This window comes from Asterias rubens, chromosome 8 (genome assembly GCF_902459465.1).
Source record: "Asterias rubens chromosome 8, eAstRub1.3, whole genome shotgun sequence".
Lineage (NCBI taxonomy): Eukaryota > Metazoa > Echinodermata > Asteroidea > Forcipulatida > Asteriidae > Asterias > Asterias rubens.
In genome coordinates, this window is record NC_047069.1 from 3,918,897 (window position 1) to 3,940,592 (window position 21,696).

At 36.4% G+C, this 21,696-nt stretch overlaps 1 protein-coding gene across 1 annotated transcript in view; it reads right to left on the reverse strand.

The window, feature by feature from the left end:
• Positions 1-21,696, reverse strand: part of LOC117293999 (P protein-like) — a 33,003-nt gene that overhangs the window by 8,845 nt on the left and 2,462 nt on the right. Inside the window, exons 3-14 of the mRNA XM_033776517.1 lie at positions 19,652-19,935; positions 17,977-18,093; positions 17,750-17,807; positions 14,184-14,256; positions 13,181-13,433; positions 12,022-12,172; positions 11,043-11,180; positions 10,529-10,710; positions 9,820-9,958; positions 5,352-5,484; positions 4,441-4,585; positions 1,221-1,275 (exon numbers count right to left, since the gene is read on the reverse strand). Coding sequence (XP_033632408.1) covers positions 1,221-1,275; positions 4,441-4,585; positions 5,352-5,484; positions 9,820-9,958; positions 10,529-10,710; positions 11,043-11,180; positions 12,022-12,172; positions 13,181-13,433; positions 14,184-14,256; positions 17,750-17,807; positions 17,977-18,093; positions 19,652-19,887 — 1,680 coding nt within the window. The 5' untranslated portion in view covers positions 19,888-19,935. The remainder of the gene's footprint in view (positions 1-1,220; positions 1,276-4,440; positions 4,586-5,351; positions 5,485-9,819; positions 9,959-10,528; positions 10,711-11,042; positions 11,181-12,021; positions 12,173-13,180; positions 13,434-14,183; positions 14,257-17,749; positions 17,808-17,976; positions 18,094-19,651; positions 19,936-21,696) is intronic.

Genomic DNA, 21,696 nt, shown 5'->3' on the forward strand with positions numbered 1-21,696 from the left:
TTTCAAGACCTCAGAATTAGACTTTGAGGTCTCGAAATCAAGCAAATGAAAGCACACAACTTTGTGTGACAAGGGTGTACTGTTTTTTCTTTCATTATAATCTCGCAACTTCGACGACCAATTGAGCACAAATTTTCACAGGTTTGTTATTTTATGCATATGTTGAGATACACCAAGTAGGCTGTCTTTGACAATTACCAATAGTGTCCACTGTCTTAAAAACTGAACATTTATTCATTATTTATATACTTAAAAGTTCTCAGAAAAACATTTCAGAAAAAGCAACAAAGTTCAAGAGGAAACTTCCATTTCCTGATTGCAAGGGCGGTCTGAATTCCCTTATTATAATAAAATTACCACAAGGTTTAGGTGAACAAATATGATTAGCCAAAAAACAAAACAAATATTTCATTCCTCAGACCCCAATTTTTTGTTCATTGAGTCCATTGGCTTTTAATTCACCTTTTTCAATATGATGTGTTAATTCGTTGGTACGTAATGAACGTAATAGTTGCAAACAGTCAAGTTACATGTTCAGTATTAATAACACCAAAGCAGATCCTTGCCATTTGATTGGAGTATTGTCCGTCACGTGATAGCAAAGAAATGTACCATTGCACGCTACTTCATTCACCGTTTTTTTGTCCTGTTCCATCCAATTTGTTCTATTGCACGGTGCGTACCACATCACTGCATGAGCGTGTGTTTGAGAATGCAGCAGTACAGAACGTACTACATAACAAAATACGCAGCAGTACAGAACAAGCCAAGCCAAAAGTAATGGGTGTTATGTCACAATTAAATTTTGTACGCTTTGTTTGTTTTGAAAGTTGTATCCTGGTAAAGATCTTCTTGGATGTTATATAAAACGAATGATGAATGTTTTTCATTTGTAAAAAGATGGAATGTTCCATTCAACTCGGCTCCGCCTCATTGAAAAGAACATTCCATCTTTCAACTCATGAAAATCTTCGCACAAATAGCACTCATAAACATTCCATCAATCACTTTGTAGATTACTTTGTCATCATTGGAAGCAGCTGTATTGGAGGATCACATTAATATCATCCACATAAGTATCTCATCAAACATTTCTTGCAATTGATTAATTAAACTCTGCCTTACTAATAAAAATGTGCAGCAATAAATCAAATATATTTGACAGTGAGATCTAGCAAAATACCTGTAGACTAATATTTAACAAGAATGTCAATATGAACCTTTTTTTCTAACTCTGAGAGAGTTTCCTTCCATGTTGAATTTGACTCAAGCACTCTAAAGGAGAGGGGAATAAAGACATAAATCTAAATTAAGAATAAGAAACAAGTGCACATATAGACCAATTCATTAACTTCTGACAATTGTCACACATTCGTTAAGTTAAATTGCTTATTTGTAGAAGCGAAAAAAACACATTTACGGAAGCAGATCTAATGCTTTAAGATACAAAAATACAGAGTCTGGGTGAAACATTATTAAAAGTTTAGGATAAAAATAATAATAATAAAACTAATATTTAAAATTTATATTGCGCCCCTTCCATACAAAATGATCAGAGGCACAGAACACTTGTTTAAAAGCACAGAGTGGAAGAAAAAGACAAAGAAAAAACACTGGTCACCAGGCCAGTGCCCAAACAAAAGTATGGGGAAAAGACTTACCACTTTTTCTAAAGTATTTTTTTTACTAAAGCCCGGTTCATACTTCCTGCAAATGCGAAACGAATGTTGACGCCACAGGGCTGTTTTGGCAGTGAATGTTTCACAGGAGTTGATCAAAGCTCAACTGTTGCAAATTATTCATTTGAAAATTTGGGACGTCAAAATTTGAATCGCATTCATAGGAAGTATGAACCAAGCTTTTTGTTCATCGTTGTGAAAATATTTTGCAAAAACCTGACCATCTATAGCTGTGACGTTGTGTATCTTTCAGACGGTGAAATTGCCAAACACTTGTTGTAAACAATGTGTCTTCATTTGAAACAAGACTGAAACACTTTTACTTTTTTAAATAATAATAATTTAATGCATGTTGTACCGTTCCTGTGTGTATAGCTAAAAGTGACATGTTTGGTTCTCCCCATGCAGGACTTTTCAGCAGTTTGTTTCTTTCATTTGTTTCCCTCTTCCCTCTGTTGCTTTGTTTTATGTCTTCATCTTTTCATGTACTTTGAGCACCTTATTAGGTGGATATTGCGCAATATACATTTTCTTATTATTAATATTATTATTTGGAAAAATATATTAATTTTTTTTTTATCTGTTGTGATGCATACTTCTGGAAACAATGAATGTCCGTTGTGTCTTCCCTCTCAGATAGATAAACCAAAAAGGAATTATTTATTTTGTTCATGCTCAATTTTGTTTTAGAACAATCCCAATCATATCTCCTTGGACTCCCCAGGTAGTACCGAACAAGCCAGACGTTTTTTTTAGAATGAGGTAGTCTACCAAATTTTTTTTACATTAAAAAAAAGTCCCCATACACACAAGGCTGGAAGGCCACTTCAAGGTGTGGGCTACAATTATTTATTCCAGAGGCTGTTGCCACCTACTCCTAGGGCTGAAACAGGGTTACCCCTTTAACCAGTCCATACGGATGTAGGCTTGGGTATCATCAGAAATCGGAAATCTACTCCGCGGCAGTAGTATGAATTCTCAAAGAGCATTAACACAGCATAGTAAATACACACATGGTGTTACCCAAATCAAATATACAAGTTACTATTGAGATACTTCATTTAGGAGGTCAGAAAGCCAAGTATTACTATTACTATTATTATTATTTATTCGACCAATACAAACAAACCAAAGTTGCAATAGCACAAGACAGAACATTTTAACAGAAAACAGTTATAAAAAAGCAAGAAAAGAAACAAATAAATAAAAATAAATACTAAATTAAAGACAATGGACACTGTTGGTAATTGTCAAAGACTAGTCTTCACAGTTGGTGTATCTCAAAATATGCATAAAATAACAAACCTGCGAAATTTTAGCTCAATCGGTCGTCGAACTTGCGAGATAATAATGACCAAAAAAACACCCTTGTCATACGAAGTTGTGTGCTTTTTGATGCTTGATTTCGAGACCTCAAATTCTAAACTTGAGGTCTCGAAATCAAATTCGTGGAAAATTACTTCTTTCTCGTAAACTACGTCACTTCAGAGGGAGCCATTTCTCAATGTTTTATACTATCAACCTCTCCCCATAACTCGTAATCAAGAAAGGTTTTATGATGATATGTATTTTGAGTAATTACCAATAGTGTCCACTGCCTATAACTAAATTTACTAAATAAAATAAATTAATAAAATAAAATTAAATAAATAAATTATTTAAACAAGAAAACAGAACAAAAACAAAAAATAAACACTGTTTGAGGGCGGCTGAGGGCGGAGCATGCAGGAGGAGAACAAAACCAAGTAGAATAGAAATAACACCTTACAACAAACATAATCTTCAATCCTGCAACCTTTTATGGGGCAATCACTCAGTACAATTTAGGACTGCAAGACTGTATGGTTGTTGTGGAGATATAAAAGGCCCGGCAACCAGAGTGAGTATAAGTACTGCAATTTGGGTGTTGACCGATACAAATCATGCATGACACCAAGCAACTTGGAGTGGCTGTAAATGACCCTTGACATGTACTCTCACCTACAGCCATCAATCAATACAAACTTGTATTCTTGTTTACCATGTTACTACTAAGTGCTGAAATGGCAATAGTAAAAACAGTTGTAGCATTAGGCATTTTAGGCAGCCTGCATGGCACAGTTCATTTGACCCCACTAGAATATTTGTAACCCACATTGGCATGAAGTACAAAAACAGGGCGAGTTTTTTAGCAACTTTTTAGAGCAATTTTTTGAGTACATATTTAATCTTTGTGTTCTTTGTCCCTGGCCGTTAAATGCACTGGAAACCTTTGGTAGTTGTCAAAGACCAGTATTCTCGTATCCCAACATATGCATGACCAACCTGTTGGTCTTTGAAGTGGCAAGAGAATAAAGAAATAAAAACACCCATGTTGCACAAATTTGTGTGCTTACAGATGCCTTAAAAAGGCTTTATTCAGGCCAGATGTCTTTTATTATTTTAGTGAGAAATTCCTTCTTTCTCAAAAACTATGTAACTTCAGAGGGAGCCTTTTGTCAAAATGTGTTATACTATCAACAGCTCTCCATTGCTCGTTACCAATCAATCAACAATCAACAATCAATAAACAACATTTATTTCCGTACAAACATATACACATATAAACAATTTTATTTTAACAAAACTGAAATTGTATGGAGGCATGACCCATTCAAAGCAAAAGCTTGTAGGCTGGATGCCTTGTACCATGGAGGCTTCCTCCATGCTTGTACAAAGCAAACATTCAAGTAAATTTTTAAGATAAACAACATTTTGAATAATTACCAATAGGTCAACTTACCCCACTGTGACCTGCTGATATTTCAATGTTTCTTCCAACTGGTTAACTTTCTGTAAGAGTAGAGCTTTGACTGTAGCTTCCTCTTTGGTAGCAACCATGATACGTGTTGCACTCTGTCTCCATAACTCTATCTCCCGCTTTAGCTCTACAAATGTTTAGGGATCCATCCAGATCATTTTTAGTTGTTCTAGGTTTCTTTCAAATTTTGTTTGCCTTATCTTAATCAGTATCTTTTTGCAAAAGTGGAAGTACCTTAATATTTATTCAAATGATTAGACCGTTTTGTCCCCACCTCCACGCAAGAGTTATGATTTGATATTAACATAAATGCACCTGCAGTCAGTTGTCATTATTAACAGGGTTTACTCAGGTAGGGTTTAATGATCAAAAAAGATAATGTTTAAATATATGTCCGAGGAAGTCAAGATGTCTTGATAAACTCAATAATTTGCATAGAGGCTCCTGCATATGCACTGTATAAATGTCTTTTATTATTATTAACCAGTTGAAGTAATTATGGGTTGGACAAAGGAAAATTGATTAGAGTGGGATTTGACCTGCGACCTCTGGGTTAACGTGCCGTCACTCTACCAACTCAGCTACCTATCTGGTACATTATTCGGGAGGCAATTTCAAACCTGAAAGGATAAGGGGTTCGCCCCAATTTTTGGGGTTTGATTGGCAGCATATTGTCCCACAGCACATTGTAAACCATTACCTGCTACATGTTTGTAAAAAGAGTAGGCCTCATAATTCAAATGTAGTCCCACGTACCTTGCAGGAAAATACTGAATGTTGAAGGGCCTTGATCGAGCATCACTGAGTGACGGATATGAGATATATTTAAGAAGCCACTATTTTGTTGTTATTATAAATTATTATTATTATTACCAAAAATGATTTTAGCAAACCTCTTAACTCCGGTGGATCTTTGGCAGTCAAGTTGATATTTCTATACTGTAACCTTAGCAGCAGGAAACCAGCTACCATGCAGAATAGTATGCCAATCATCATGTGTAATGTAAACTCTGCAAAGTCTATACCCTGTGTGTATAATACAGATGAGGTACCAGTGTTAATACCTGCATTAAACACATTCCAAACATTTCTAAAAACAATTTTTTTATCATCCACTCAAACATGTCTTTTTAATATTTTTTGAAAAAATTACAAATGCTTGATTCGAACGCCTGCATGGTAATTTCTGATTTTTATTTCCCCTTATTTATAAGTCATGATGCCTTGCTTAAAAAATTAATTAATAACAAATAACTGACACTTGATTACCAAAGGCAGCATTTGTACAGCTTTTTCCCATAAGCCTGATGTATTTTGAGGCATGTTAGTTACAAGTATCGGACCGTGTAAGAGGAAGTATATTCAAAGATGAACCTGTTACTTTTTGGTAAACTTCACAACTTGTCGAGTGCCAGTGCTAGGCAGGAGGACATAATGTGAAAGAGATCCCAGCAGGTTATAAACAATTAGCAATCAAAGTTCTGAAAAATTCAGGTATTGCATATCTTCTGTTTGACATCAAGTGCATAGATACATACTTATACAACCATCAAAGTCTTTCTTACCAGTCTAATTGTTTGCAGGCTTGATATACTTCTTCAATTTATTGTAACTGCCACTATGCTGATATTAATCATGTATTTTGCCTCAATTTGTCTCTGTTGACTCCATGACCAATTAATTTTGGATCATTTGCACAAGATGTACAAGTGTGTCCATCCATTTAATAAGATGTACAAGTGTGTCCATCAATTTAATAAGATGTACAAGTGTGTCCATCCATTTTATAAGATGTACAAGTGTGTCCATCCATTTAATAAGATGTACAAGTATGTCCATCCATTTAATAAGATGTACAAGTGTGTCCATCCATTTAACAAGATGTACAAGTGTGTCCATCCATTTAATAAGATGTACAAGTGTGTCCATCCATTTAATAAGATGTACAAGTGTGTCCATCCATTTAATAAGATGTACAAGTGTGTCCATCCATTTAATAAGATGTACAAGTGTGTCCACCCATTTAATAAGATGTACAAGTGTGTCCATCCATTTAATAAGATGTACAAGTGTGTCCATCCATTTAATAAGATGTACAAGTGTAACCATCCATTTAATAAGATGTACAAGTGTGTCCATCCATTTAATAAGATGTACAAGTGTGTCCATCCATTTAATAAGATGTACAAGTGTGTCCATCCATTTAATAAGATGTACAAGTGTGTCCATCCATTTAATAAGATGTACAAGTGTGTCCATCCATTTAATAAGATGTACAAGTGTGTCCATCCATTTTATAAGATGTACAAGTGTGTCCAACCATTTAATAAGATGTACAAGTGTGTCCATCCATTTAATAAGATGTACAAGTGTGTCCATCCATTTAATAAGATGTACAAGTGTGTCCATCCATTTAATAAGATGTACAAGTGTGTCCATCCATTTAATAAGATGTACAAGTGTGTCCATCCATTTAATAAGATGTACAAGTGTGTCCATCCATTTAATAAGATGTACAAGTGTGTCCATCCATTTAATAAGATGTACAAGTGTGTCCATCCATTTAATAAGATGTACAAGTGTGTCCATCCATTTAATAAGATGTACAAGTGTGTCCATCCATTTAATATGATGTACAAGTGTGTCCATCCATTTAATATATTTGGTAGTAATACACTTGCATGGTGTCATTCATAAAATAATGTGCTTCATATTATAGTTACATTGTGATCATTACCCGGGTGCAAGATGGATAGTTACAATATTATGTTCTTAAAGCCATTATACACTTTCGGAACAGAAAAAATAAATAAAAGTTCACAGATTTACAAATAACTTACAGGGTTTACAGAAGGTAATGGTGAAAGACTTCTCTTGAAATATTATTCCATAAAATGCTTTACTTTTTGAGAAAGAAAACATGAAAACAATTAACAATTCTCGATAACGAGAATTACGGATTTATTTGAAACACATGTCATGACACGGCGAAACGTGCAGAAACAAGGGTGGGTTTTCCCGTTATTTTCTCCCGACTCCGATGACCGATTGAGCCTAAATTTTCACAGGTTTGTTATTTTATATATAAGTTGTGATACACGAAGTGTGGGCCTTTGGACAACTGTTTACCGAAAGTGTCCGATGGCTTTAAATAGTGTCTACCAATGTCTGTCACTTGGAGTGCCAATAGTTTTGCCAGTCTATGTATATTTGTATTGCAAACATTAGAAACATAACAGGTCTGTTGGTGACTTCTCTAAGGGTTCTCTATATTCCAGCAGCCCTATATGTTTCGACAACCCCCCTCGTGGTTTACATGTTAGGGTAGGGTTATGGTATAGGTAAATACACTGGGTGTTAGAACAAAGGTGTGTTGGAACAAAGGTGTGTCAAGACCTTTTATTCTCTCTTAATATAAATTTAGTGAAAATTTCTTTCTCGTGTCCGAGTGGAGTCAGTTTCACTCTGTTGAGAGTGAAAGTCAATCCATGTCACTGTTTTGAGAGTGAAAGTCAATCCATGTCACTCTTTTGAGAGTGAAAGTCAATCCATGTCACTCTTTTTTAGTGTATTGGAGCTAACTTCACTCTAAATTGAGTTGATAATATTCATTTTGTTTTTTTATCTATAAACACCAATGTCTGTTAGCACTGTATACTCGGTACAATTACCTGAGATCTGTGAACAAAATCCAGAGGCATATTACTCAGGTGGGATTCGAACCCACGACCTTTCACTCTAAAAAGAGTTGTCTGATGGCTCTTTGCAAGAGTGGTATGGCAGACAAAACGAGTGGCTTTTCCCTCTTTTACATTTAAGAGAGTTATCTTCAATGTGTGTAAATACTCACCGTTTAGTAAGCATGATGAGATGATGACATGAGTGATGTACAGTCAGATGGGATTGCAATGAATGAACAATCAGAGAACGGATGGTGCTGGTGCTTTTTATGGGGGAAAACATATTGAACCATCAACGGACTAACCTTATCAATTATGTCACTATACATGTATGTCTCACGAGATGGTATTTTTAAAAAACAAATACAAATCTGTACAATTTCAAAGTATATTATCTTACCCCAGACATGTGTCCATAATTGATTCAAAGTGTTTAAAGGCACTGGACATTATTGATAATTACTCAAAGTAATTGTTAGAATAACAACTTACTTGGTATAACAAGCAATGGAGAGCTGTTGATAGTATACAAATATTGACTGCTTCGAGTACCATGGTTAAAACTATGACTCCCGAGGTGATCCCCGGAGCGTTCTATTTTCCCGTGACGCGCTTTAAACCAATGAGCAGGCAGAATACTTGAAAGGGGTGTTGTAATATAAAACATTGTGAAATACGGCTCCCTCTGAATGAAGTAACGTAGTTTTTGAGAAATAAGTAATTTTCCACTAAAATATTTTAATTTAATTTTGAGACCTCAGAATTAGATTTTGAGGTCCAGAAATCAAGCATCTGAAACACATCTTTGTGTGACAAGGGTGTTGTTGAAATACACCAAGTGAGAAGACTGTTCTTTGACATTTACCAAAGGTGTCCAGTGTCTTTAAACACGCGTCTTGGCATACAAGCCCATGCAGACACTTTTTTTTGCGAGACTATAAAAATTAGTACAAGTGTAACTGCACAATCTTGCAATTTGACACCTTGTGAATAGAGACAGTAATTGGAAATTTACAAAACCAATTTTTTTTAACGATCCTACATTATTAACTTTTTAACAAACTGGCATTTATGAACAGAATGGGAATGAAAGATTAGTGACTATTATAAGTGGCCATTTAAAACTGTGTAGGGTCATGGCCATGAAATAAAGGCCATTACTTTTATTAGCATCCCTCTCAGAGAAAATTTGATTGAGGGATGACAACTTGTAATATTTTCTGTCTTCCAATTTATGTGGGAAAAACGCTAACAACAACTTTTAAGAATAAATGTTATCAAAGTAACCTTTATTGATAATAACCAGTGATGGGCTGTTATATGAGGAGAGAAAGCTGGGTTATTTACAGACAATTGTTAAAATACCCGTTTCAAACAGGCGCTCCAGAGCTGCGCCAAACCAAATTTTGAATTAAGCCAGGGAAAGTTTTATGTCGAAACAGTCAAGAGTAACTGGATGTGCTAGAATCGAAAGATCGCCGGTTGCAGACGATCGGAACGACTCTTGAGCGCCTTGGTTGTCGATCTTGTCTTGAGACGAACCTTTTGTAAATGTTAAGTTAAGTTTGCCTGTCTGAAATCAAAATTTGTTTGTGTCGACCTAGAGTCGCTCCTAATCTATTTGGTTCGGCGCAACTCTGGCGCGCCTGTCTGAAACGGGTGATAGGGCTATTAAACTTACTGCTTTTTGGATGCCTTTATTAGAGACAATAATAACATTAGGTGGATCTCCAATGGCTGTAGCAGTGCCACCAATGTTGGAAAACATTACCTCTGCAATCAGAACATACTTGGGATCAATCTCCAGCACTTCACATAATCTAAAGAGCACAAACAAAAACATTGCTTTTTAGTACTTTTCATTGTCGTTCTCTCTCAACCATGGAATTCTCTTTCAACCATGTATTTGTGCTCCTACAGCCCACAGAACTATAATGGTGCTTTTACAGGGTCTAATTGCAAAGAGTTGCTTAAAAAGAAAATATCGCTTCACTGTTTTTGCAGCGAATGTTTCGCAGGAGTTAAAAACATTTCAACTGCTGTGAATTGATCATTGCGAATGTTCAGATGTCAATATTCGCTTGGCATTCGCAGGATATTTATTTATTTGTTACACATCCAGCAGCACAATAACAGGATGAACAGTAAACAAGAAGAAATGTTCAGTTAAAGATGTGGCAGGAAAACCCCAATTGGGGAAAACCCACGCAATCAGGTAGGGACTGAAAACCATATCCACATGCAAGGCTCCGGTCTGAGGTGGGATTCGAACCGGGGTCCACAAAGGTGAAGGGCAGGGAAAGAAACCACTAAGCCAACCTGATTCGGACATATGAACGGGGCTTTATATAACATACTAAATAGTCTGATTGTGGTTCTAGATGTGGTACCTGATAGTGACAGGAGTAAGAAGCAAGATGGTGGTTACGTTATCCAAGACAGATGAGACAACTCCAGAGAAGAGACAGAGGATGGTGATGAGGGTCCATACCTTCCCCTTAGCCATCTTGTAGGCTTTCAGGGCACAGAAATCAAAGAAACCAGTCTCAGAAAATATCGCTACAATGGTCATCTGTACAGAATATAAATCACAAGTAGGTTTTTAGTGTATTGATCATAACTTCTTAGATTGTCACTGTTCTTGTCAGGTTCTGAATTGAGAAACTACTTCTTTCTAAAAACTTCATTCAGAGGGAGCCGTTTCTCATTATAAAGTAAGTTTATATACTAACAATTATTTTGAATACTTACAAAATAGTGTCCAGTGCTCTTATAACTTTCTATTTTATTTATCAATGAATTTTGTGTTCTTGCTAGGCATCTTTAGAATTTTTTTTTTTTTTACTGAAAGGTTTCTGTATGAAAAATATGCTTTTGATATGAATGAATAAATAACTAACATACCATTCCCCAGAGTAGAGCGAGGGTCTCGTAGTCCACCCATTGCATAACTGTCTCCAGAGAAGGTCTTTCATTTAGTGCTGCTAGAACTGCTAGCACAGCAAACGAACCTAACATGGCCGCTACTGTACGATGAACTAACTTTCAGAAAAGAAACACCGGGAACAAATAATCAAGATTGAAATCAATTGGTGTATCCACAAATTCCCATACAATTATTTAATTAATTTGAATTTAACATTAGATTTAATTATTTTATAGGGACACCGCCAACAAAGGGCTAGATAGCTCATCCAGTTGGTATAGAGAGCCGGCACATAAATCCAGAGGTGGTTCAAATCCCATCCTAGTCTATTCTTTGTTCAACCCAAAAAATCATTTAAAAACTTACCCAGTCATTTTCCCTTGTGGTTTATATTGATATCTGAATTATTTGGGGAAAATTTTTGAGATGTGGATCTCTCCACATCCCTCAGGCTTCATCTCTTGAATCCTTAAAAGCCATGTTAAAACTCATTTACTTTTATGCTAACCTAACTAGTTATTACAATTTGTGTTTTTATGTACAGCGGTGAGCGCTATGTAACTTTTGTAAAAGGCGCTTTATAAGTATTATTTATTATTATAATAATCTCAAAGTATATATGATTTGAGGCATTGCATGGTTTGCAGTAACACCATAAGTGTATCTACTTGCCAGGTAGAGTTTGTTCTTTGGAGAACTGTCTTGTTCTTCTACTACCGCGAAGTAGATTTATCAGACTGTTCGGGAGACTTCTCAGCTCTGAAAAGAACTGTCCTGCTTATTGACTACTACCTTAGCAAAGGTAGGCAATTGGCCGTGACTACCACTTTATCTCAATGTAAAACAGTTTTAAAAATATGACAAACCAATTCCAAAAACTTGTTTTTTTTTAAAGCTGAGACATGAATGTTTGCATCTATTAAACAAAGTTGTTATAAGATGATAGAAACTATTTACTTCAAAACCAATGAGCACATAAACAGCAAGCAGGATAACTCCAGCATAAATGACTTCATACTCGGCAGCTTTAGGCAGGAATGTATAACGGACTGTAATCACTGTATGATGATCGGTAGTGGTTGCCACCTTGATGTAAAATCCATCCTCTCTGGTTATGGAAATAATAGAAAGAATTCAAAACCATCTGGGCCCAATTTCATGAAGCAGTTTCATTTGGCAAGCGCCGATTCTTAGCTTGCAGTAAGCAGAGCCATGAAATTTGGCCCATGTCAGATTAATCCTTTGACATCATGTTTAATTCATAAATGAAAAAGACAGATTTTCAAAATCAGTTAAATTATGGGACAAAAGATTCAAAAGTTACAGGAGAATGAAAGAGAACCCCCAACTCCAAGAAAATTAAAGGAAAAGAATTTTACGAAAGGGTGGTTTATAAGGGTAGTGGGGAGAGAAGAGGAAGAGAAGTGCACTGGTGAGTTGAGCAGGGGACGATTTCACAAAGAGTTAGGACTAGTCCCAATTTAGGACTAATCTTAGGAGATAATAAAAACTTTGTTAACAAATTTATTCCAAAAGTTAGGACAGGTAACTCAACACATGCATACAATAAAAAGTCTGTGAAAATTTGGACTCAAATTGTCATCGAAGTTTCAGGAGAATAATGAAAGAACAAAACACCCTTGTTGCACAAATTTGTGTGCCTTAAGATGCCTAATAAAAGGCTTCAGACCTGAAGTCTTTTATTATTTGAGTGAGAAATTACCTCTTTCTCAATAATAAATAACAACGTTACTTCAGAGGGAGCCGTTTCTCAACAAAGTTTTATACTATCAACAGCTCTCCATTGCTCGTTACCTTGTCACACAAAGTTGGGTGCTTTCAGATGCTTGATTTCGGGAACTCAAATTCTAGTTCTGAGGTCTCAAAATCAAATTCAAATATTTTAGTGGAAAATTATGTCTTTCTTGAAAACTACATTACTTCAGAGTGAGCTGTTTCTCACACTGTTTTATACCATCAACAGCTCTCCATTGCTTGTTACCAAGTAAGTTTTTATGCCAACAATTATTTTGAGTAATTACCAATAGTGTCCAGTGCCTTAAAGAAGTAGCCATAAGGAGGGTCACAAATTGGTTAAGTGTTGTTTACTACTCACCCTTGTGATGGCAACTGAATCTTATTGGTATATTCAACCATCTCACTACTCTTGACAACATCCTTATCTGTAAGTAACACATAGTTAAACTCTTCTATCACATGACCATCAGATGACCTGGCTAGAGTAACTGTTGCATTGTGGGGGTCCTCTGTGTACGTATCACCAGTAACCATGGCAGTAGCAAAAGCACCTGCAATACTCAGTCTGATTATCGGTGATCCAGCCTCACTATGATCACTGATGTTTAGGACTTCAATAAAAGAGACCTTAGTCAAGGAATTGTAAGAAAAGTCACTGTTTTAATAGTCGGATTGCACATAGCGTCATTGACCACCATATTTGATGACGAACTTGCACATAGCGACACGACCACCATATTTGATGCATGATAAACAATGGAAAAGTGCAGACAACTCTCAGCCAATGATAGCCTTTCACGCTTGCACGTTTCATCAAAGATGGTGGTCAATGACGTCATGTGCAATACATCTATGTTCCCACAGCCAAAATACTGTTGAAGTTAAAGTAGATTTCAAACTGCTGTTTTGGAAACGGCTTATTTATACCATTTTTAGGACCAATATAAAGCTGACTTATTCATCCATAAAAAAAGTCCATACTTTGTCCTTCTTGCAACTGTTTTTGTGAGTTTAATTCCAAAACATACCCCTCACTTTTTAAAAGTGAAAAAACAAAGCAATACCTGGCAAAAAAAATCTAATGCTTAGGTCGATTAGTGAGATTTGTCACTTTTAAAAAATGCTAAGAAAACGATTTGTCATTTCTAGAAAAGACAAAAAACTTACCTCACTTTTTTGCATATGATGAAGACATAAATCATTTTTATAAAAACTATTATGCCTTAATTTGTAACAAATGTTAGCAGCAAAGAGTACCAAGAATTTGTACAAAAATTACAAAGTTTTATGTTTTTTCCGTTATACCTGATAACCATTTGTTTCCTAACTTCTTTCTGAAAAATAGTGTTATAAAAGGATACAGTGGCTCTCATAGCGTGAAGTTGCTAAGATTGCTCGGACTTCCTCCGTTTCTTCCTGTAAGCTGAAGAAAACCTGCAAGTACAAAAAGGCATTATGTGTGAGTGATTGCTTTCATGAGCAACAGAAAATGTGGAAAAGTTTTGACATTTTGCTGAAAGATTTTCTTGAACTCGATTCTTAATACAGCAATGAGATTCTCTCATTTCAATGTTTTCCATTTTGTTTTTGTTTTCTAAAATGGTTTGTGTCTCCCATTTGTTTCATTTTAAATGGTTCATAATTTTCTTTGCTAATTCTTTTGTGTCTTTCGTTAATTATTTTTGTTTGATCTTATCAAGTTATTAGTGGTTTTACTGCTGCTGTTAGCCAAATTTTAACTTTAGTTTAAAAACAAAAATATATATATATATATATTTTTTTGTAAAAGTTGATAATTTTAAACAACATATTTTAAATTAAAATAAAAGACTGAAAACATGTAATGTGACCAGGTAACTGTCAATATTATAATGCACTTCAAAGAGTCAGTGGGGAAAAAAGTTCTACTTATAATAAGCCATTTGCGAGTTTGAATAATGTCTGGTACAATGACTTGCTTAGTCACAATGTATCGCTTACATTTGAATTCCTCAGACTATAGACTAATGTTGCTACATTATGTCACATGGTTCAGGGCAAACCTTTGCATAGCAACCTCCAGGATGAGCAAACCCTGGTATCATTGTGCCATACACATCCATTCAGAATTGACTTGAATAGCAACCTCCAGGATGAGCAAACCCTGGTATCATTGTGCAATACACATCCATTCAGAATTGACTTGAATAGCAACCTCCAGGATGAGCAAACCCTGGTATCATTGTGCAATACACATCCATTCAGAATTGTCTTGAATAGCAACCTCCAGGATGAGCAAACCCTGGTATCATTGTGACATACACATCCATTTAGAATTGACTTGAATAGCAACCTCCACGATGAGCAAACCCTGGTATCATTGTGCAATACACATCCATTCAGAATTGACTTGAATAGCAACCTCCAGGATGAGCAAACCCTGGTATCAATGTGCAATACACATCCATTCAGAATTGACTTGAATAGCAACCTCCAGATGAGCAAACCCTGGTATCATTGTGCAATACACATCCATTCAGAATTGACTTGAATAGCAACCTCCAGGATGAGCAAACCCTGGTATCATTGTGCCATACACATCCATTCAGAATTGACTAGAATAGCAACCTCCAGGATGAGCAAACCCTGGTATCATTGTGACATACACATCCATTCAGAATTGACTTGAATAGCAACCTCCAGGATGAGCAAACCCTGGTATCATTGTGCCATACACATCCATTCAGAATTGACTTGAATAGCAACCTCCAGGATGAGCAAACCCTGGTACCATTGTGCAATACACATCCATTCAGAATTGACTAGAATAGCAACCTCCAGGATGAGCAAACCCTGGTATCATTGTGCCATACACATCCATTCAGAATTGACTTGAATAGCAACCTCCAGGATGAGCAAACCCTGGTATCATTGTGCAATACACATCCATTCAGAATTGACTTGAATAGCAACCTCCAGGATGAGCAAACCCTGGTATCATTGTGCGATACACATCCATTCAGAATTGACTTGAATAGCAACCTCCAGATGAGCAAACCCTGGTATCATTGTGTCATACACATCCATTCAGAATTGACTTGAATAGCAACCTCCAGGATGAGCAAACCCTGCTATCATTGTGCCATACACATCCATTCAGAATTGACTTGAATAGCAACCTCCAGATGAGCAAACCCTGGTATCATTGTGCAATACACATCCATTCAGAATTGACTAGAATAGCAACCTCCAGGATGAGCAAACCCTGGTATCATTGTGCCATACACATCCATTCAGAATTGACTTGAATAGCAACCTCCAGGATGAGCAAACCCTGGTATCATTGTGCAATACACATCCATTCAGAATTGACTTGAATAGCAACCTCCAGGATGAGCAAACCCTGGTATCATTGTGCAATACACATCCTTTCAGAATTGACTAGAATAGCAACCTCCAGGATGAGCAAACCCTGGTATCATTGTGCCATACACATCCATTCAGAATTGACTAGAATAGCAACCTCCAGGATGAGCAAACCCTGGTATCATTGTGCAATACACATCCATTCAGAATTGACTAGAATAGCAACCTCCAGGATGAGCAAACCCTGGTATCATTGTGCCATACACATCCATTCAGAATTGACTTGAATAGCAACCTCCAGGATGAGCAAACCCTGGTATCATTGTGCCATACACATCCATTCAGAATTGACTTGAATAGCAACCTCCAGGATGAGCAAACCCTGCGATCATTGTGCCATACACATCCATTCAGAATTGACTTGAATAGCAACCTCCAGGATGAGCAAACCCTGGTATCATTGTGCAATACACATCCTTTCAGAATTGACTAGAATAGCAACCTCCAGGATGAGCAAACCCTGGTATCATTGTGCCATACACATCCATTCAGAATTGACTAGAATAGCAACCTCCAGGATGAGCAAACCCTGGTATCATTGTGCAATACACATCCATTCAGAATTGACTAGAATAGCAACCTCCAGGATGAGCAAACCCTGGTATCATTGTGCCATACACATCCATTCAGAATTGACTTGAATAGCAACCTCCAGGATGAGCAAACCCTGGTATCATTGTGCCATACACATCCATTCAGAATTGACTAGAATAGCAACCTCCAGGATGAGCAAACCCTGGTATCATTGTGCAATACACATCCATTCAGAATTGACTAGAATAGCAACCTCCAGGATGAGCAAACCCTGGTATCATCGGCCATACACATCCATTCAGAATTGACTTGAATAGCAACCTCCAGGATGAGCAAACCCTGGTATCATTGTGCAATACACATCCATTCAGAATTGACTTGAATAGCAACCTCCAGATGAGCAAACCTTGGTATCATTGTGCAATACACATCCATTCAGAATTGACTTGAATAGCAACCTCCAGGATGAGCAAACCCTGGTATCATTGTGCAATACACATCCATTCAGAATTGACTAGAATAGCAACCTCCAGGATGAGCAAACCCTGCTATCATTGTGCCATACACATCCATTCAGAATTGACTTGAATAGCAACCTCCAGGATGAGCCAACCCTGGTATCATTGTGCCATACACATCCATTCAGAATTGACTTGAATAGCAACCTCCAGGATGAGCAAACCCTGGTATCATTGTGTCATACAATCCATTCAGAATTGACTTGAATAGCAACCTCCAGGATGAGCAAACCCTGGTATCATTGTGACATACACATCCATTCAGAATTGTGTAGTGTTCACCGTCTCTTACGCAACTACGCAAAAGCTTCGCCCCTAATCATGTGACATAGCAAGTGTAGTCTGAGGATTTCAATTTAAGCGGTAACTTGTGATAAGCAAGTCATTGTACCAGACTATATTCCAATCTTACACGCAAATGGCTTAGGCCTATTAGGAGAAACTAGTCAGTGTATGTTTAATTTACTTACCGTTACTACAATCATTAGCATACACAGAAGCGTTATCTTGAGAAAGTTCCATCTCTGCCTGTATGTAATATGTAAATTAATCAAAACCCAAATCAATAACAAAACTTGGGGGGGGGGGGTTAAAAATAAGTTTGTATTATTATATTACAATGGAGAAATTACAGCCATGTAACTGCTGCGCGTTTAGGATAATGTTTGATTCAGTTTTAGATTAAGTGCATACATACATTGCCTTTTTTGAGGTTAGTCCTGTAATCCATGACTTTGATTCACTGCTACCTTGGGAGCTGGAAGACAACCTGGTCCATATTCTCCTATACACTGGAAGGTTATTAGACGTTATTCTGTCAAGAAATGTAGTGTTTAGAACTTAATATGGCAATTTAATTAATTTAAAAATAATACAAACTGTTCCAAACAAAACATTTTAAAGTGCATGAATTAGATAATTCTGAATTGCATTGGTTACCGGTATTAAAATAGTTTTATTATGGACCTTTGAACCACCAGCTTTTGAAACAAATTATTTATCAATTTATTCCGGTTGATCAATCTGCTAAAAAATATCAAGCAAAACTTTCATCTTAATGGCACTTTGGGGGTTACTAAGCTAGTCCCTTGTGCCTATGATCTTTCTTCCCATTGGCTAAATTAGTTGAAGCACCAGACACTATTGGTAGTTACTCACAATAATTTTTAGCATACAAACTTATTTGGTATCGAGCAATTGAGAGCGGTTGATAGTATAAAACATTGTGAGAAACGGCTCCCTTTGAAGTAACATAGTTTTTGATAAAGAAGTAACTTCTTACTCAAATAATAAAAGGCTTCAGGCCTGAATTAAGTCTTTTAATAATGGAATAAAAGGGTAGCGACGAGTTCTTCAACGTACGTTTAAAGCCGGCAGGGTCGGTGGCCATGTGATAAAGGCCTGAGCATGGCAACAACCCTGCAAGGTTTTAAACAAACGTTGAAGAACGAGTCACTACTCTTTTGTTCCCATTCATAAATGCCCTTTTGTTAAAGCACGTAAACAAATACAGTTATAGACACTTTAACAATTGAAAATTGGAGGTTTGAAATATTTTTTCCCAAAACTTTGTGAAGAATCTGTTCGAGGCGCGTGGGTTGTGTGTACGCCAAGCTTACATTCCGTGCTGATAGCTATGATTTGTGCCTTCCGCGAGATAATCTTGCGCGCCCAACAAGCGGAAGCCAGTGTGCATAAACAGAGCTCCAGTGTAGATTAACAAAAGGTTTATGCACACCTACGTGACGCGCTCTCCACCAATACGAGTAGAGAAACTGTCTGGGGTATTTATGAATATTTTTTCACAAGGGTGTTTTTTCTTTCATTTTTTCTTTTGCAACTGCGATGACCGATCATGGTCTAAATTTTCACAGGTTTGTTAGTTAATGAAGTTGGGATACACCATGTGAGAAGACTGGTCTTTGACAATTATTAAAGTGTGTCCAGTGCCAAATAGATAAATTACTTTAAAGACACTGGACACCTTTGGTAGTTTTCAAAGACCAGCCTTCTCACTTGGTGTATCTCAAAATATGCACAAAATAACAAACCTATGAAAGTTTGAACTCAATTGGTTGTTGAAGTTGTGAGATAATAAATAGAAGAAAAAACACCCCCTTCACACTAAGTTGTGTGCTTTAAGACGCTGACTTTGAAACCTCAAAATCAAATTCTGAGGTCTCAAAATCAAATTCAAACATTTTAGTGGAAAATTACTTCTTTCTTGAAAACTACATTACATTACTTCAGAGGGAACCTTTTCTCAGAATGTTTTTTACTATTAACTGCTCTTCATTACTCGTTAACAAGTAATTTTTTATGCTAACAGTGATTACCAACAGTGTCCAGTGCCTTTAAGCGTTTCAACTTACCTTTTGTCATCTGTGACAAGATCTGCAGTATATCCAACAGTGAAAGATTGACCACCATTTCCATTGTCTTCTTTTTCAGCCACTGTTTCATGTTTCTTTTTCAAATTCCCCAAAAGGTGTGTGGTTTCATTGAAGTCTGTCGTTAAGACATCATTCTCTGGGATTGAAGATGAATAAATCTCCGGCTTGGTTGTTACTGATTGTCCTTCGTTGTAAGAATGATATCTTGTGGACATGATGCAGAAAATTCACTTTAGATGACTCAAAGATGTTACACTCTTTTTCTGAAGAGTTAAAAAAAATCAATGTTAAAAAGTCTGGATACTATTTGTAGGACACAAAATACGCTGTCCACAGATTAACATTAAACTCAAACAGTAGGTTTAAAAAAATGATGGTAGAAAGCTTCTCTTAAAATATTACTTGCTGAGGTACTGTAGTTTTTGAGAAATGAGTAAAAAAAAATTAAAAAAATTATTTTAGCATGTAAAACGCATTTTCGTGACATTGTTTTACTCATATCTCAAAAACTACAGCACCTAAGCTTGTAATGTTAGGTCAGCTTTCTAACATCATTATCTTCAAACGGTGTAAGTTTAGTGTAAATCTGTGGACATTGTGTTTTGTGTTAAAAAAAGTACCAAAATCCTGTGTTTAGCTATAAAACAGGAAACAGAAATATGTTTTAAACACAGTAGACGGAGTATAATATTATAGGCTTCCAAGTACAAACTTAGCGGCACATTCCAATATTTATCTAAAAATGAAATTTCTCAACTTACAAAAAACATAAAATTGTGAAATCCACATTTGGGCATGCCGATCTAGAAATAAGAGAATCAATGTGTGGTGAAGAGGTTTTCAACTAGTGATTTAAACCCAACGAGGCCTGGTTCTTGATAATTTTACCGAGACGAAGTCGAGGTAAATTATCAAGAACCAGGCCTCGGCCGCTTTAAACTACTAGTTGAAAACCGATTCAACACACTTCGATTCCCATTCATAAATACCTTTTTGGTCAAAAAACATCAACACTATTTGGTCAAAAAGTAAAATAAATGCCAAAATTATAATTGTTCATTGATTTCTTTCAACACAGCACCCTTCCAGCTATGAAATGGTAAGGCCCTCGGGTAAACAACTCCTTACAAGGGAATGCTGTGCACGTTGCGCGTATCGCGTGATGTGGCACAACTGTTTCAGCCGGTGCTCTCGACCAATAGGAATGAAGAAACCGTCTTATACGCACAGGTGCAAGTTGCGTGTCACGCCCATGTTTCAACACTTTCTATTGGTCATAAACAAAGGTTTATACACACCCATGTGACACGCTCTCCACCAATAGGAATAGCAAAACTGTCTAGGGTATTTATGAATTATACTTAAACCCGGACATTGCAGACCAAACAGTTTAAAGCCAGTGGACACTATTGGTAATTGTCAAAGACCAGTCTTCTTACTTGCTGTATCTCAACATATGGATAAAATATCAAACCTGTGAAAATTTGAGCTTGATTGGTCGTCGGAGTTGCGAGATAGCTATGAAAGAAAAAATCACCCTTGTCACACAAAGTTGTGTGCTTTCAGATGCTTGAGTTCGAGACCTCAAATTCTAAACTTGAGGTCTCAAAATCAAATTCGTGGACAATTACTTCTTTCTCGAAAACTATGTCACTTCAGAGGGAGCTGTTTCTCACAATGTTTTGTACCACCAACCTCTCCCCATTACTCGTTACCAAGGAAGGTTTTGTGCTAATAATTATTTTGAGTAATTACCAATAGTGTCCACTGCCTTTAACAACTAATAAAAACATATTGATGTTTGTCTAATCCTTATCATTTTGTAATGTTTGTTACTCTCCTTCTGTGGGCAAAGTTTGCCAATCAACAAAAAAAATTCAAAACCACAGGCCTATAATTTTAATATTAATTTATTGATTTTTACTACTAATACATTAATCTTTCAGAGACTTTTACCCAACTATAGATTTAACTTACATTGATTCAAATGGAACACTTTCAACATCTTTATGAACAAAGGCACT